This window comes from Apis mellifera, linkage group LG11 (assembly GCF_003254395.2).
Source record: "Apis mellifera strain DH4 linkage group LG11, Amel_HAv3.1, whole genome shotgun sequence".
NCBI classification, from domain to species: Eukaryota; Metazoa; Arthropoda; class Insecta; order Hymenoptera; family Apidae; genus Apis; species Apis mellifera.
This window is the reverse complement of record NC_037648.1, coordinates 11,119,810-11,135,843: the sequence shown is the minus strand read 5'-3', so window position 1 is coordinate 11,135,843 and position 16,034 is coordinate 11,119,810. Positions and strand designations below refer to the sequence as shown.

At 26.0% G+C, this 16,034-nt stretch overlaps 3 protein-coding genes and 1 long non-coding RNA gene across 7 annotated transcripts; 3 read left to right on the top strand and 1 right to left on the bottom strand.

The window, feature by feature from the left end:
- The first annotated feature begins 1,307 nt into the window (after positions 1-1,307).
- Positions 1,308-3,588, top strand: LOC102656805. Of its 2 annotated transcripts, XM_026443829.1 has the most exons (10): positions 1,308-1,452; positions 1,588-1,734; positions 1,851-1,976; positions 2,036-2,153; positions 2,258-2,522; positions 2,602-2,700; positions 2,786-2,876; positions 2,950-3,086; positions 3,161-3,293; positions 3,371-3,588. In XM_026443829.1, exons 1-10 carry the CDS (start codon positions 1,444-1,446, stop codon positions 3,419-3,421), a joined length of 1,176 nt encoding a protein of 391 aa, XP_026299614.1. In that variant the 5' UTR covers positions 1,308-1,443; the 3' UTR covers positions 3,422-3,588. The 2 variants fall into 2 exon arrangements, with proteins under 2 accessions (XP_026299614.1, XP_026299613.1); XM_026443828.1 differs by having other exon boundaries at positions 3,161-3,588.
- Positions 2,489-7,392, bottom strand: LOC107965274. Its single transcript, XR_001705047.2, has 3 exons — positions 7,079-7,392; positions 2,826-2,888; positions 2,489-2,624 (listed from the first exon to the last, which is right to left on the bottom strand). It is a non-coding gene; the product is annotated as an uncharacterized LOC107965274 (long non-coding RNA).
- On the top strand, positions 3,609-6,473 carry LOC102655180 (odorant receptor 63a-like). 3 transcript variants are annotated; one of them, XM_016915294.2, is made up of 10 exons: positions 3,609-4,257; positions 4,399-4,577; positions 4,705-4,830; positions 4,908-5,025; positions 5,174-5,393; positions 5,484-5,600; positions 5,685-5,775; positions 5,851-5,987; positions 6,058-6,190; positions 6,271-6,473. In XM_016915294.2, exons 1-10 carry the CDS (start codon positions 4,251-4,253, stop codon positions 6,319-6,321), a joined length of 1,179 nt encoding a protein of 392 aa, XP_016770783.1. In that variant the 5' UTR covers positions 3,609-4,250; the 3' UTR covers positions 6,322-6,473. The 3 variants fall into 3 exon arrangements, with proteins under 3 accessions (XP_016770783.1, XP_016770780.1, XP_016770782.1); XM_016915291.2 differs by having other exon boundaries at positions 5,090-5,393; XM_016915293.2 differs by having other exon boundaries at positions 3,610-4,257; positions 5,129-5,393.
- Positions 7,393-7,827: 435 nt separating the features above from the next.
- Positions 7,828-10,445, top strand: LOC102655147. Its single transcript, XM_016915299.2, has 10 exons — positions 7,828-8,089; positions 8,265-8,434; positions 8,537-8,662; positions 8,742-8,859; positions 9,121-9,385; positions 9,502-9,615; positions 9,698-9,788; positions 9,870-10,006; positions 10,082-10,214; positions 10,285-10,445. Exons 1-10 carry the CDS (start codon positions 8,083-8,085, stop codon positions 10,333-10,335), a joined length of 1,212 nt encoding a protein of 403 aa, XP_016770788.1. The 5' UTR covers positions 7,828-8,082; the 3' UTR covers positions 10,336-10,445.
- The last annotated feature ends 5,589 nt before the right edge of the window (positions 10,446-16,034 follow it).

The following is a 16,034-nucleotide window of genomic DNA, read 5'->3' as shown; positions in this document are numbered from 1 at the left end:
GTCAGTATAGTTACTTAATTCAGGTTGGATTAAATATGCTGGGTATGAGTACGACAGCCGTTCAAGTAAATATAATTATCCGAATAACGATACGTACAAACTGTTGAAAATTTTATTTAATTAATTATTTTATCTTTCAGACAGTCATTAATTTAGACAGACCGGATGTAGCAATTAGAAGCGCTGTATTTTTTGGTGCCGATCAATTTCATTTGTTTTTGCTCAGTCTACCTGGACAAATACTTTTGGATCATTGTGCTGATTTTGCAAATGCTATGTATGTATTTAATATGAATAATTATAATAATCGATAACTCGAATTTAATATTTGATTAATATTAAAACAGATATGATTCCACGTGGTATGGAACATCATTGGAAATTCAAAAAATGCTTTATATGATGCAAATAAGAAGTAAAAAACTATGTGCATTAACTGCAGGTGGATTGTATGATATGAATATCGAGAACTTCGGAATAGTATGTAGTATATGATAAAGATATTATAACAATAGATATTTTGCTAATTATTATTTAATTTTATTTCAAGACTTTTAAAACGTGTATGTCATACTTCACCATGATAATGTCGTTCAAATGATTCTACAATATTCATAAAAAATATACAGCCAAATCTATTATATTTCCTATCCAAATTAATTAAGGATACGAATAATAGTAAAAATAATTAATATTGTTAATATTAAATAGTAAAACATCGTAACAAATTTTGTTAAACACACAAATAAAACAAAATCTTGTAATATTGTAATGTATAAAAAATATTATAAATCTTACCAAAATAACGTATTGATCAACATAGCACCATTCCACTTTTAGTAAATTACAAAGAGAATTTTTTTATTTTTGCGAATTAATACGATATAAAGTGAATGTTGATTTACAAAATTTTATAAAATTATATATGTTATCCACATATCGCAAATAACAATTTTTCACTGACTCTGAAAAAGAGAATTCATAGTTGAAAATCCAAAGAATTAGTATTATTAAATACAGAAATATACGATTTTTTTAGAATTCAGTAATTTTCAATATACAATAATTTGGAAATTATTCTTCTGTCTATCACTGACCGTTAAACATCATATTGCAAGCAATCAATATTTCAAGATAATCATGGATCTTCGATTTTAAGCATAAAAGGCAGATACGCCAATACAGCTGTTTCGTACAGTCATTTTCTTATCTACAAAACAATTGTTGCATAAGTTAATTTAACAAGTGTGCAATAATAGATATGTGTCTTACAAGGAAATGATTCGCAATTATTCGTAATACCTACTGTTACATATATCGAATATTATCGTACATTGAATATAACTGCATTTATCAGATTGATCTCTTCCTCTCTAAAAAGAAAGACATTCAAGAAGATATTGGTTTTGGAACAAGTGTCTCTATAATTTTACAATATTGCAAATGTGCATAGTAAGAAAAAACGTTAAATTACATTTAATGTTATTCGTATTTTTATATTATTTCAATATATATTTATATATAAACATATTGTAAGAAATGATTTTTTGGAAAAATAATCTGAATTTACAGCATTTAGTATTTCAGATATATGAAGAACAGTGTCTTGATATATTTGAAATCCCTTATTATAAATCATTGAAGAAATGGTTGATATTATCAGGATTATATCCACCTAAAAATATTATCATAATTTTAGTGGCGATTTCCATTATAAGCGTTACTCTGCCATTGGTAAGAAAACAATATTGAATATTTTAGAAAGAATAATAAAAAGAATGAATTCGAAAAAATGCATGTAATAAAATAATAAGATAATTTTATTAAATAATCGAAATGAAATTCATTAGATGTTCGCAATATACACATCATTACATGCAAAAAATATAGATGCTATGTTCGAATGCTTGCCGTCCTTAGGTGTATGTATAGTTGCTATGTTTAAACTGCAAAATATATATAACAACAGTGAAAACGTACGTGAATATCTAATTATATAAATATCGTATTTAGTACAAAATATTATATTTTATAGTTCAAAAAATTATTTACATTTGTGGCAAAGCAATGGTATCAATTGAAATTAAACAATGAAATACGTATCCTGGAAGAAATCATCATGCAAGGCAATAAAATGGCACAAATATACAAAAGTACGATATTATTTTTGTAATCAAAATATTTATCTATTTAAAATATTTTTATTTTTATTTTTTAAATATAATCTATATAATAATAAAGTATACTTACTTTTCAGACACATTATTGCTCTCTATGACAATTTTTTTTTTCGTACCATTAATTTTTCCTATTTTGGACATTGTTTATCCTTTAAATGAAACTCGACCAAGACAACAACTATATAGAGTTAATTACTTTATTTTTAACCACGAAGATTATTTTTTTTACGTATATTTTCAATTAGTTTGGAGCTCATTTGTTTGTGTGATAGTCATAATTATTTTTGATTGGTTGTATATTCTTATAATTCATCATAATAGTGGAATGTTTGCAGTATGTGGGTAAATATTATTATAAGAAATACATTATTAATCTTCTCGTACTTAATATACAAATTTTAATTATTTTCTCTCTCATTAGGTATCAAATTCAAAAGATATTCGCTGAAAAAGTTTTTTCGAATATACATATATACGAACAATTTAAAAATTGTTTAATCGTTCACAGTGAAGCTATTCAGTTCGTATTTATAAAATAATTGAGAATAACAAGTTATAAATTAATCATTGAATATGTCTAATTTACTTTTTCATAATATTTTTAGATTTTTCAGTATTTTAGACGAGAGCAGTCGAAATACTTACCTCTTTTTAGTTGGAACAAATATAATGGCAACAAGTATATCAGCTGTACAAGTAAAGATCAATCTGAAAAATCAAAAAGAGATAAGAAAAGATTTTAGATATAATGAATAGTTTTATTTTTCAGGTAGTTTTAAATTTAGATAAATTGGAAGTGGCAATTAAAAGCGCTGTATTTCTTATAGCTGCCCAATTTCATTTATTTATTCTTAGTATACCTGGACAAATACTTTTAAATCACTATTCTAATCTAAAAAATAACATGTATGTATCGCATGTTCTTATATAGAATATAAATGATTAAGAGCACAAATGTAACTTTGCTGATATTATGGCAGATTTATGTCCTCATGGTATAATATGCCAATAGAAGTTCAAAAAATGTTTTATGTGATGCAAATAAGATGTAAAAAGCCATGTTCATTAACGGCATGTGGATTATACGAAATGAATATGGAGAACTTTGGAACAGTATGTATTGCAATATATAAAGTTCTTAATAATATATATATTAACAAATATTAATAATCATTTATATTTATTTCGAGGCTCTAAAAACATGCATGTCATACATCACTATGATATTGTCGCTGAAATAATATTATCCGTAAAACATCAAATCATATGCAGATTTAACAAAAAATTTTAGAACAAAATAAACATGATTGTATATTGCTAGTATGAATGTATGTATTGAATAATTTAAATTATATTATTGAATATAAGAATAAAATTGTCAAATTACATTTGTTATATGATATTTAAACGAAAGATTAAATGTCTTATCAAAATTTCATTTCGCAAATATACTCACTGTTTCAATTAATAAAGATGAAAGAATAAACAATAAAAGCGTTAAGTATATCAAGTCAAACAATTATCATTTCTGTAAAGTTACAATAAATATTTATATTCTACAAATAATTATCTTAAATTCTTTTTTTAATTAAAAAATTAATAAATTCTTAGTAGTTGAAAATTGTATATTGTTACTACAAAGTGTTACAAAGTATTACAAAAAGAAATACAAAGATATTTTTAGAATTTATAAGAATTCAATAGAGTGATATGATAATCTTCGACCTATTATCGAATACCTTATTGAAACTACATACAACTAAATACAAATCAATATTTCACGGCAATCATCTACCTTCAATTTTATTGTATAAAGGGATGCCGTAAAGTTATTGGAAAATGAATTTTCTTATGTACGAAACAATTGTTGCTGTCTTGAAAATTATATTTTAATATATATGTGTCAAATAAGTAAATGATTCGTAGTCATTTTCAGTAATAATGTTCAATTGCATTTGTCAGATTGATTTTTACAGTTTTAGAAAGAAAAATACGCATAGATTTAGACCATATAGATTCACTTAAAGACATTTACTTCATACAGGTTGTACAAGTTGCAACGTTGCTGTCATGGATAGTAAGAAAAATTTGCATTAAAGATTAAAATTAAAAAAAAACTTATCTTGCTTTGAATATTGTAACATTAATGTTATATTAATCATTTTTGTATATATTTGGAACAATTTAATTGTAAATAATATTTTAAACTTATCTTCAGGACTTTCAGTATTTCAGAAAACTAAAAAACAGCATAATGAAATATATGATATTCCTTATTACAAAATGATGGAGAAATACATACGATTTTTGGGACAAGATCCACGTCAAAAAAACGAATTTAGAAATATTATCGTATTTATATTGGTAATTAGTATTGCAAGCATTCTCATCCCAACGGTAAGAAAAATACACAAGATATTCTAGAAAAAAATATCATAGAAACGAAATTAAATAGGATAAATTCCACGAAATCATAATAACGAATAAATAATCAGGTAATGTTATTAAATAATTCAATTATTAGACGCTTGAATTATACATATCGTTACGTAACAAGGATATGGACGGTGTGATTGAATGTATACCGCATTTTATCGCATCTTCGATTAGTGCCGTTAAATTATTAAATTTACATTTCAACAGACAAAATGTAGGTAAATTTATTATTTATTTCAACAAATTTTTATGAAATAAGTGATTGTAAATATTTTTCATATTATTTCATAGTATAACATATTGTTTCATTTTGTGATAAAAAAGTGGCAACAACTAAAATCAATATATGAATTGAATGCTCTTGATGAAACAATCATGCAAGGCAAAAGAATGGCAAAATTGTATCGAAGTAAGTATTATTATCTTTATTTCTGAACTTAATTATTTTTGTTCAAATTTTACAAAAATTTCAGATACCTTATTTTCTTTTCTAATTTTATACCTTTTTTCAGATACCTTATTTTCTTTTCTAATTTTATTCTTGTTGGTCCCACTAGTTTCTCCTATTCTGGACATTGTTCATCCATTAAATCAAACCCGATCTCGGCAACAACTACTTAGAGTTAATTACATTATTTTCGACACTGATGACTACTTTTTTTACATATACTTACAGTTAGCTTGGGGATCAATTATTGTCGTACTGACTATAATCGCTGCTGATTGGTTCTACATTCTTATAATCCACTTTAACAGCGGATTGTTTGCTGTGTGTGGGTAATGCAAATAAATATAAAATATTCGAAATAGTACATCTTTTTATGATAAATCTCATAATTTTCACTGCCAATTTTTTGACAAATACAGAGTTCAAGTTTTAGAAGCAACAATGAATTCGAATTTAGTTTCTAAAGATGCGTTTTCTGAGAATTCGTCGTATGAAAAATTTAGAACTTGTGTAATCATGCATAACGAAGTTATAGAGTGCGTATTCATTAATTAATATTAAATTATGATATATTACTAAATAATTATCGCATTAAATTGCTTTTTTCATTGCACTTGGAGGTTTTATAATATTTTGAATGAAAACTGTCAGTATAGTTATTTAATTCAGGTTGGATTAAATATGCTGGGTATGAGTACGACAGCCGTTCAAGTAAATATAATTATCCGAATAACGACACGTACAAACTGTTGAAAATTTTATTTAATTAATTATTTTATCTTTCAGACAGTCATAAATTTAGACAGACCTGATGTAGCAATTAGAAGTGCTGTATTTTTTGGGGCTAATCAATTTCATTTGTTTTTGCTCAGTCTACCTGGACAAATACTTTTGGATCATTGTGCTGATTTTGCAAATGCTATGTATGTATTTAATATAATTAATTATAATAATCGATACCTCGAATTTAATATTTGATTAATATTAAAACAGATATGATACCACGTGGTATGGAACATCATTGGAAATTCAAAAAATGCTTTATATGATGCAAATAAGAAGTAAAAAACTATGTGCATTAACTGCAGGTGGATTGTATGATATGAATATCGAGAACTTCGGAATAGTATGTAGTATATGATAGTATATGATAAAGATATTATAAAAATAGATATTTTGCTAATTATTATTTAATTTTATTTCAAGACTTTTAAAACGTGTATGTCATACTTCACCATGATAATGTCGTTGAAATAATGATTCTACGATGTTTATAGAAAATGTACAACTAAATCTATTATATTCTCTATCCAAATTAACTAAGGATATGAATAGTAGTAGAAATAATTAATGTACATTATTAATATTAAATAGTATAAAAAACTTTATCAAAAAAACAAATGTTGCAAATAAACAAAATGTTGTATAATGTATAAAAGATATTACAGATCTTACCAAAATAATGAATTGACATATATTTCATAACATCATTCCACTTTCAGTAAACTATAAAAATAATTTTTTTATTTTAGTGAATGAAAATGATATAAAATAAATATATGAATGATATAATGTGAATTGATCCATAAAATTTTATAAAATTATATTTATTAACTACAATTTTAAATATATATATAACCAATATTTTTTTTTGGAAATTTTTTGATTGTATATTTTGAATATATTTCTATAATAAAATTTTAAATCTTTCAAAATCAAATTTTTAATCTTTGTTTTAAATTATTCTAATTAAATGTTTATTCTAAATTAAATTCTGATGATATTTATTAAAAAATAATAAATATCAAATCGAAAAAGTCTCATCAAAATCAAATTCATCGATTGATGAAGTTAAAATATACTTATAAAAAATTCAAGAATTATGTGATCACGCATGACGAAGCCATATGGTTCGTAAAAATAATAAAATATATTATCATTTAGTTATTAATAACTAACATTATTTCGTTCCATTTTGAGGTTCTGCAATATTATAAATGACAGAAATAATTACCTGATTGAGGTTGGATTAACTATGTTCGGCATAAGTTCGACAGCTGTTCAACTAAAGACAGTTCTGTAAATGATAACTCAACTTGGAAAAAAAACTTCTGAATAATAATTAATTTCTTGATTTTTCAGCTAGCAATTTATTATTATATTAGAATTTAAATAATACCTGGAACAGCAAGAATTTTTTATTTTGTTTAGCTAATCAATAATTCCATTTATTTCTACTTAGCTTATCTGGATAGATATTTTTGGATCATTCTGCTGAATTTGTAAATAATATGTATGTATTTAATATATTTCAAAAACTTTATCATACATACATACATTTAAAAACAATATTTTTCATTTAATTATCATGTATTAATTTTAAACTTATGTAAATTTTATCAGAATTATGATTGAATTTTTATGAGATTGGATATTATCATAAAAATATATTATAATTATTTATATAATTAAATTTTAATCTGAAAGAATAAAATTTATATATATTTTCTTCGAAACGAAATGAGAATCATCAGCAATAGATATTGTTATTGAAAACACTGAGAATACATACTGCGAATAAATTTACTTTTTAAGAATTCAAATTCGTCAAATTTAAGTGGAAAATTATTGGAAAATCTTTGTACGCTTAGTAAACTCCATACTGCAACAAGCGTAATCAATATTTTAGTATAATCATAGATCTTCTTTCTCCAAAGTAAACTGCCGGATATCAATTATCAAGCTATTTTCTTGTCTCTACAATGCAAAGACTGTAGACAATATCATAGTTCAAAAATTATTCTATAATATGAAATTGATAAGTGATTGATTTGCAGTCATATGTTATTTCTGCAATTTTACGTAGTTATATATTATTATCGATATTGCTTTTCTGCAATTATATGCTACAATACTATCGAAATATAATTTTAGATTTACATTCGTCAGATTGACTTATAGAAAAAAAATAAGTACATTCAGTCTTTCAGATTAGTTTCAAGTTATGAACTTAGAAATATGAATAGTAAGAAAAAAAAAAAACAAGAGCAGAATGTAACAAAATAATTTTTTGTTTTTTTTTTTTTTTAGTTTCATAATCATAAATAACGTTATTAATTTTATATTAATTATATTTCTGATATTTAAAACGACTACAATTACGAATTGTAGTGAAATTAATTTAAATTTAAGACATTTAGTATTTCAGAAAACCAGAAGACAGTGTCCCGATATATTTGACATTCCTTACTATAAAATGGTCGAGAAATATTTTCAACTTTTGGGGCAAGATCCGCGTTTAAAGAATGAGTTCAGAAATTTTATAGTAACAGTGGTGGTGATTAGTATTTCGGGCAATATTGTTCCAACGGTAAGGAAATCACGTTGAACATTTTATAGAAATGAGGAAAGTGAATCGAGTGAATTTCTACGTAATAAAATAAAGGTAACGTTAAACAATTGAAATCATTAGTCAATAGAGTTATATACATCGTTATGTGACAAGAATATGGACGCAGTGATCGAGGGTCTACCACATTTTATCGCAGCTACCATCAGTGCTGTTAAAATATTGAATGTATATTTCTATAGGGAAAACGTAAGTAATTTTTTTTAATTATACAAAAAAATTTTTTCTTAGAATAATATATTTTTTCAAAAAATATATTATTTTCCAGTTTGACAAATTATTTCAATTTGTAACAAATGAGTGGAACAAGCTGAAATTAAACAATGAATTGCATATTCTCGATAAAACCATTATAAGAGGAAACAGAACAGCACACTTATATCGCAGTATATTATAATTTTTTAGATTTTTAATTTGTGAATTGTTCCAGAAGCAAAATTGATCGTAAATTTTGTCAAATTTAATTATTTAATTTCCGACAAATTGTTTTGAAAAAATTTAGATATATATTTGATACTGAATTAGAATTAATTAACGATTTTTAATTTAAAGTTTTGATCAATTTTGCTTTTGATTACCATAATTATTAAATAACATCATTTTTATTAATATTTTGCAAATTAAATTATTAAGTATATACCTTTTAGGTGCACTGTTGATAGCTTTGGTATTGTTCTTATTGATTCCATTAATTTCTCCTATGTTAGACGTATTTCTTCCATTGAATGAAACTCGCCCACGACAACAACTTCTCAAAGTTAATTATTTGGTTTTTAACGATGACGATTATTTTTTCTACGTATATTTGCAACTTGCTTGGGGATCAATTATAGTTGTGGTGACCTCAGTTGCCGTAGATTCATTATTGATTCTCATAATTCATCATTGCAGCGGATTATTTACAGTTTGCGGGTAAATATGATCATGCTACAAAAAACATACAAGTATATATAAGTATATAATGTTATATCTCTTCTTATAAATATTTATTTTTTTATAAAATATATATTTTTCATCATAAATACCAGATACCAAGTGCAAAAAGTAATAAGCAATGCGAAATCGTTTAACGGAACTGTTTTAAATAATTATACGTACGAACAAATCAAGAATTGCGTGATCATGCACGATGAAGCCATCCAGTTTGTATTTATCAAATTAACAATAAAATACACGTTTCAAATAATTGTAATAACTAATTCATTCATTGCGTTAAATTTTGAGGTTTTATAATATTCTGAATGAAAGTAATCGAAATAGTTATCTTATTCAAGTTGGGTTAAATATGTTGGCCATAAGCGCGACAGCTGTCCAAGTAAAAATCAATTTAATCAATAAAATCAAACGATTAAATTGAATAGTTGAAAAGATCATCAACATACCTATTATTTTACAGGCAGTCGTAAATTTGGATAGACCAGAGGAAGCAATTAGAAGCGCTGTATTTTGCGGGGCTAATCAATTCCATTTATTCGTACTCAGTTTACCTGGACAAGTACTCTTGGATCATTGCTCTGAGTTTTCAAATAATATGTATGCGTTCACTCTATGTAAAAATAAATAGTAAATTATTCTAACAAGTACTAATATAACGATATTATATAACAGATACAGTTGCATATGGTATAGAGCACCTGTACGAATTCAAAAAGTACTCTACATAATGCAAATAAGGAGTAAGAAATTATGTACGTTGTCGGCAGGTGGATTGTATGAAATGAACATAGAAAATTTCGGCATAGTACGTACGAATATAAAGCTAATATAGTTGTATTATATGAATTATTACTTACAATCATTTTCTTTTCAAGACTTTTAAAACGTGCATGTCGTATTTCACAATGATAATGTCGCTGAAATAATGATTCTACGTTATCCATATCGAAAATATATTATATTTTCTATCTATAAAATAAATAAGGATGTGAATAATAGTAGTAACATAATTATTGTATCTATTGTTAAATAATTATAAATGACTTTATCAAACATATAAATGCTGTAATATTTAAATGTGTAAAAAAGATTATATATTACCATAAGAAAATCATATCAAAATAATGAATTAATCAACATTTCATTAGTTTTAGAATTAGTTTCACTTATGATGAACTGAAAATAGAATTTTTAAATTTTAACGAGAAGAAATGATAGTTTTAGAAATACTTTTGTAAAGTTATCCATACTATCCACATTTTGCAAATAACAATGTTCGACTGAATCCAACAAGGGGAACTCATATTTGGAGGTCGAAGAAATTTGTATTATTGGAACACCACTGTTTAGAGATAATTTTTTTAGAATTTAATAATTTTCAATGCACAATAATTTGTAAATCTTTTGTCTATCACCGAATGTTTAGCGAGTGCCATATTGCAACCATAGGAATCAATATTTCAGGATAATCGTAGATGTTCGATTTTCAACATAAGTGGCAAGTGTCAATACAACCGTAGAATTATCATTTTCTTATCTATAATACAATTGTCGCACAATGCCGATTAATTTAAGTATGCAATGATGTATACCTGTCGTATAAAGAAACGAATCGAAATTATACTTAAAAATTATATATTCGGTTAGATGCATAGTGTATCATCAAATGTCGAGTTTAATTGCATTTATCAGATTGATTTCTTCCATTCTGGAAGGAAGAAGATTCAAACGACGATTGTTTCTACGATAGTACTGCAATACTGGAAATATGGATAGTAAGAGAAACAGAATATAATTTATATAATGAAATATTTAATTTTTTTACAAATTAAAAATATATTGATATTATGTTAATCATTTTTTCTCGTTATATTTAAAATAGCAAAGAGTAACTTTTATTATATTTAAACTTAAGTTACTCAGTATTTCAGAAAACCGAAAGACAGTATCCCGAAATATTTGATATTCCTTACTATAAAATGGTCGAGAAATACTTTCAACTTCTGGGACAAGATCCGCGTTTAAAGAATGAGTTCAGAAATTTTATAGTAACAGTGGTGGTGATTAGTATTTCGGGCAATATTGTTCCAACGGTAAGGAAATCACATTTTATAGAAATAAGAAAACTAAAGCGAGTGAATTCTACGTAATAAAATAAAGGTAACGTTAAACAATTGAAATCATTAGTCAATAGAGTTGTATACGTCGTTATGTGACAAGAATATGGATGCAGTGATCGAGGGTCTACCACATTTTATCGCAGCTACCATTAGTGCCGTTAAAATATTAAATATATATTTCTATAGGGAAAACGTAAGTAATTTTTTAATTATACAAAAGAATTTTTTCTTAGAATAATATATTTTTTCCAGTTTGACAAATTATTTCAATTTGTGGCAAGTGAATGGGACAAGCTGAAATTAAACAACGAATTGCATATTCTTGATAATACTATTATACAAGGAAACAAAATGGCGCAATTATACCGAAGTATATTATAGTTTTTTTAGATTTTTAATTTGTCAATTGTGCCAGAATTAAATTAAGATTAATTATTTAGTTTCTGAAAAGTTAGATATACTTTTCTGAGATTAAATAATTGTAATGATCATCAAGTATATTTTTTAGGTGCATTATTGACAGCTTTGATATTGTTCCTACTGATTCCATTACTTTCTCCCATATTGGACATCGTTCTTCCATTAAACGAAACTCGACCACGACAACAACTACTCAAAGTTAATTATTTATTTTTTAACGATGATAATTATTTTTTCTACGTATATTTGCAACTTGCTTGGGGATCGATCATGGTTGTAGTAACCATAGTTGCCGTAGATTCATTGTTGATTCTTATAATTCATCATTGCAGCGCATTATTTACAGTTTGCGGGTAAATATAATCGAGCTATAACAAAATATACAATAATATATAAATAATCTAATATTTCTCATTATAAATAAATTGTATGTCTATTTTTATAAAGATACCAAGTACAACAAGTAACAGGAAATGCAAAATCACTCAATAAAATTGTTTCAAATAATTACACATACGAACAAATCAGGAATTGTGTGATCACTCACGATGAAGCTATCCAGTTTGTATTTATCAAGTAACAATAAAATACACGTTTCAAATAATTGTAATAACTAATTCATTCATTGCGTTAAATTTTGAGGTTTTATAATATTCTGAATGAAAGCAATCGAAATAGTTATCTTATTCAAGTTGGGTTAAATATGTTGGCCATAAGCGCGACAGCTGTCCAAGTAAAAATCAATTTAATCAATAAAATCAAACAATTAAATTGAAAAGATTATCAACATACCTATTATTTTACAGGCAGTTGTAAATTTGGATAGACCAGAGGAAGCAATTAGAAGCGCTGTATTTTGCGGAGCTAATCAATTTCATTTATTCGTACTCAGTTTACCTGGGCAAGTACTCTTGGATCATTGCTCTGAGTTTTCAAATAATATGTACGTGTTCACTCTATGCAAAAATAAATAGTAAATTATTCTAACAAGTACAAATGTAACGATATTATATAACAGATACAGTTGCATATGGTATAGAGTACCTGTGCGAATTCAAAAAGTACTCTACGTAATGCAAATAAGGAGTAAGAAATTATGTACGTTGTCGGCAGGTGGATTGTATGAAATGAACATAGAAAATTTCGGCACAGTACGTATAAATATAACACTAATATAGTTGTATTATATAAATTATTACTTACAATCCTTTTCTTTTCAAGACCTTTAAAACGTGTATGTCGTATTTCACAATGATAATGTCGCTGAAATAATGAAATTCTACGTTATCGAAAATATATTATGATATAAATATATTATATTTTCTATACAAATTAAATAAGGATAAGTGAATAGTAATAAATATAATTAATAATATTGTTGCAAAGAAAAATGTTGCTTGAAATTACCTCAAGAATCTCCAATCTTCAAATTTTTGGAATACCATATTGACCAAGATAATTATCATTCTAGAAAATTTTTTCTTTCCACTAATAAAGTTGTGAAATTTTAGCAAGAAAAAAATGATACGTGAATGCGGATAAATATATTTTACAAATATTTTTGTAAAATTGTTTATATTATCCATATCCATTCGCAAATAATTGATGTTCCACTGATTTTGACAAAGAGAGTCCACGCTTGGAAGTAGAAAAAATTAATATTGCTGGAACACATTGCAAGCAGAGATAGAAATGATGTTTTTTTTTTTTTTTAGAATTTAATAATTTAAATACATAATAATTTGTCTGTTACCAAATTGTTTAACGAATGCCATATTGTGTGGCGCAGCCATAGCAATCAATATTTCAGGATAATCATAGATGTTCGATTTTCAGTATAAGTGGCAGGCGTCAATATAACCGTAGAGAACTATCATTTTCTTATCTACGATACAATTATGCAGAACGTCAATTAATTTAAATGGGCAATGATGCATACTTGTCGTATAAGATTCGAAATTATGCCTAATAACTACGGTTACTCACATCGAGTCATACATCATCAAATGTCTACTATAATTGCATTCGTCAAATTGATTTCTTCCATTTCAAAAAGAAGGATATTCATCCTCTTGATACGACTACCGCTTCTATATCGGTTACATACCTGGAAATATGGATGGTAAGAGAAAAGGATAAAATTTATAAGTTATATATATTAAAAATTTATAAATTTATAGAAAAGATTGAAAATATTGTCTATCATTTTTTTACATTTGAAATATGTCAACAAGCTAAATAACTTTTAAAAATTTATTCAAATTTAAATATTATTCAGTATTTCAGAAGACCAGAAACAAATGTATCAATATATTTGATATTCCTTATTATAAACTGCTCGAGAAATACATGAAATTTTTGGGACAAGATCCACGCCAAAGAGATGGATTCAGAAATATTATTGTAATTGTAATGGTGGCTAGTATTTCTGGTATTCTTATTCCAACGGTAAGAAATGTTATGTTGAATATTTTAGAAATACTTCTTAGGTGAAATGTAAAAATTGAATGAATTCTATGAAATGAAGTAAGTAATCAGGTAATGTTGTTAAACGATGGGACCTGGAATTCATTAGTCATTAGAATTATACACGTCATTACGTGATAAAAATATGGATGCAGTGATCGAGTGTCTGCCCCATTTGATCGCGGCTGCAACGAGTGTCGTTAAACTTTTGAATATTCATTTCAACAGAGAAAATGTAAGTGAAATTAACATCATTCAAACTTAATTTTTTTTCAAGTAGTATAAAAATTCATATCTTAACTGGACAAACATCTATTGCGTTATAGTTTAAAAAATTGTTTGAATTTATAACAAAAGAATGGGAGAAGTTTGAGTTAAATAATCAATTTCATGTTCTTGAAGAAATTACCATAAAAGGTAGTAAAATGGCACAGTTATATCGAAGTAAGTAAGTTTTTGCATCTTAATATTTTCCTCTTTTGATTCTTAATTATTTAAAAAAAAAATAAGTAAGAATCAATCTTTTATCCTTTATCTTTTCAGATACATTGTTATCCTTCATGGTATTATTTTTACTCGTACCACTGATTTTTCCTTTCCTGGATATTGTTCATCCATTAAACGAAACTCGTCCGAGACAGCAATTGTTTAGAGTTAATTATTTGATCTTTAACCATAATGATTATTTCTTTTACATATATTTGCAGTTAGCTTGGGGATCCATCATTGTTGTAATGATCATAGTTACTGTAGATTCGCTGTACATGATTATAATTCATCACAGCAGCGGAATGTTTGCGATGTGTGGGTAAATATCCACTAATTTCTATTTAAATTTATATTTACTTTTTCTAAATCTTATTGTTACCCATACAGGTATAAAGTTCAAGAAGCGACCAAATATCAAAATCTGTTCAACGACAGAATTATTTCAGAAAATTACACATATGAACAGCTTAAAAATTGCATAACCATTCATGATAAAGCCCTTCAGTTTGTATTCCTCAAATTTTTAGATAATTCGTATTAATTAATATATTGTCAAATACTTCTTCTTGAACTAATTAGTTTTTTCTCATATTTTGAGGTTTTACAATATTCTGAACGAAAGCAGTCGAAATAGTTATTTAATTCAAGTTGGATTAAATATGATGGGTATAAGCGTGACAGCTGTCCAAGTAAAGAAAAAAAATCTAAAGAGAAGGAAAAGAGATCAAAAAATAAGAAAAAAATCTTATCTAATGGATAGTTTTATTTTTCAGACAGTCGTAAATCTAGACAGACCGGAAGAAGCGATTAGAACTGCTGTATTTCTCGGAGCTGAGCAATTTCATTTGTTTGTAATCAGCTTACCTGGACAGGTACTTCTGGATCATTGTACAGAATTGGCAAATAATATGTATGTATTTAATGTGTGTATATGTACATATTGTAAACTCGTACATGTATAATCTTTCTTTCTTTTTTCTTTTTCTTTTTCTTTTTTTTTATATCATATAACAGATATAGTTCTACATGGTACGGAATACCAGTAAAAATTCAAAAAGTACTCCACATGATGCAACTAAGGAGTAAAAAGCCGTGTTCATTGACAGCGGGCGGATTGTACGAAATGAACA

What these genes read in the sequence shown, in the direction of transcription:
- LOC102655180 (XM_016915291.2), top strand. An exon ending in TACATTTCAACAGACAAAAT is followed by an intron (nt 4,831 to 4,907) that starts GTAGGTAAATTT and finishes ATTATTTCATAG; the next exon opens with TATAACATATTGTTTCATTT. An exon ending in GGATTGTTTGCTGTGTGTGG is followed by an intron (nt 5,394 to 5,483) that starts GTAATGCAAATA and finishes TGACAAATACAG; the next exon opens with AGTTCAAGTTTTAGAAGCAA.
- LOC102655147 (XM_016915299.2), top strand. An exon ending in AACAGCACACTTATATCGCA is followed by an intron (nt 8,860 to 9,120) that starts GTATATTATAAT and finishes TATACCTTTTAG; the next exon opens with GTGCACTGTTGATAGCTTTG. An exon ending in TCTGAGTTTTCAAATAATAT is followed by an intron (nt 10,007 to 10,081) that starts GTATGCGTTCAC and finishes ATTATATAACAG; the next exon opens with ATACAGTTGCATATGGTATA.
- LOC102656805 (XM_026443828.1), top strand. An exon ending in CAAGTATATCAGCTGTACAA is followed by an intron (nt 2,877 to 2,949) that starts GTAAAGATCAAT and finishes TTTATTTTTCAG; the next exon opens with GTAGTTTTAAATTTAGATAA. An exon ending in TCTAATCTAAAAAATAACAT is followed by an intron (nt 3,087 to 3,160) that starts GTATGTATCGCA and finishes ATATTATGGCAG; the next exon opens with ATTTATGTCCTCATGGTATA.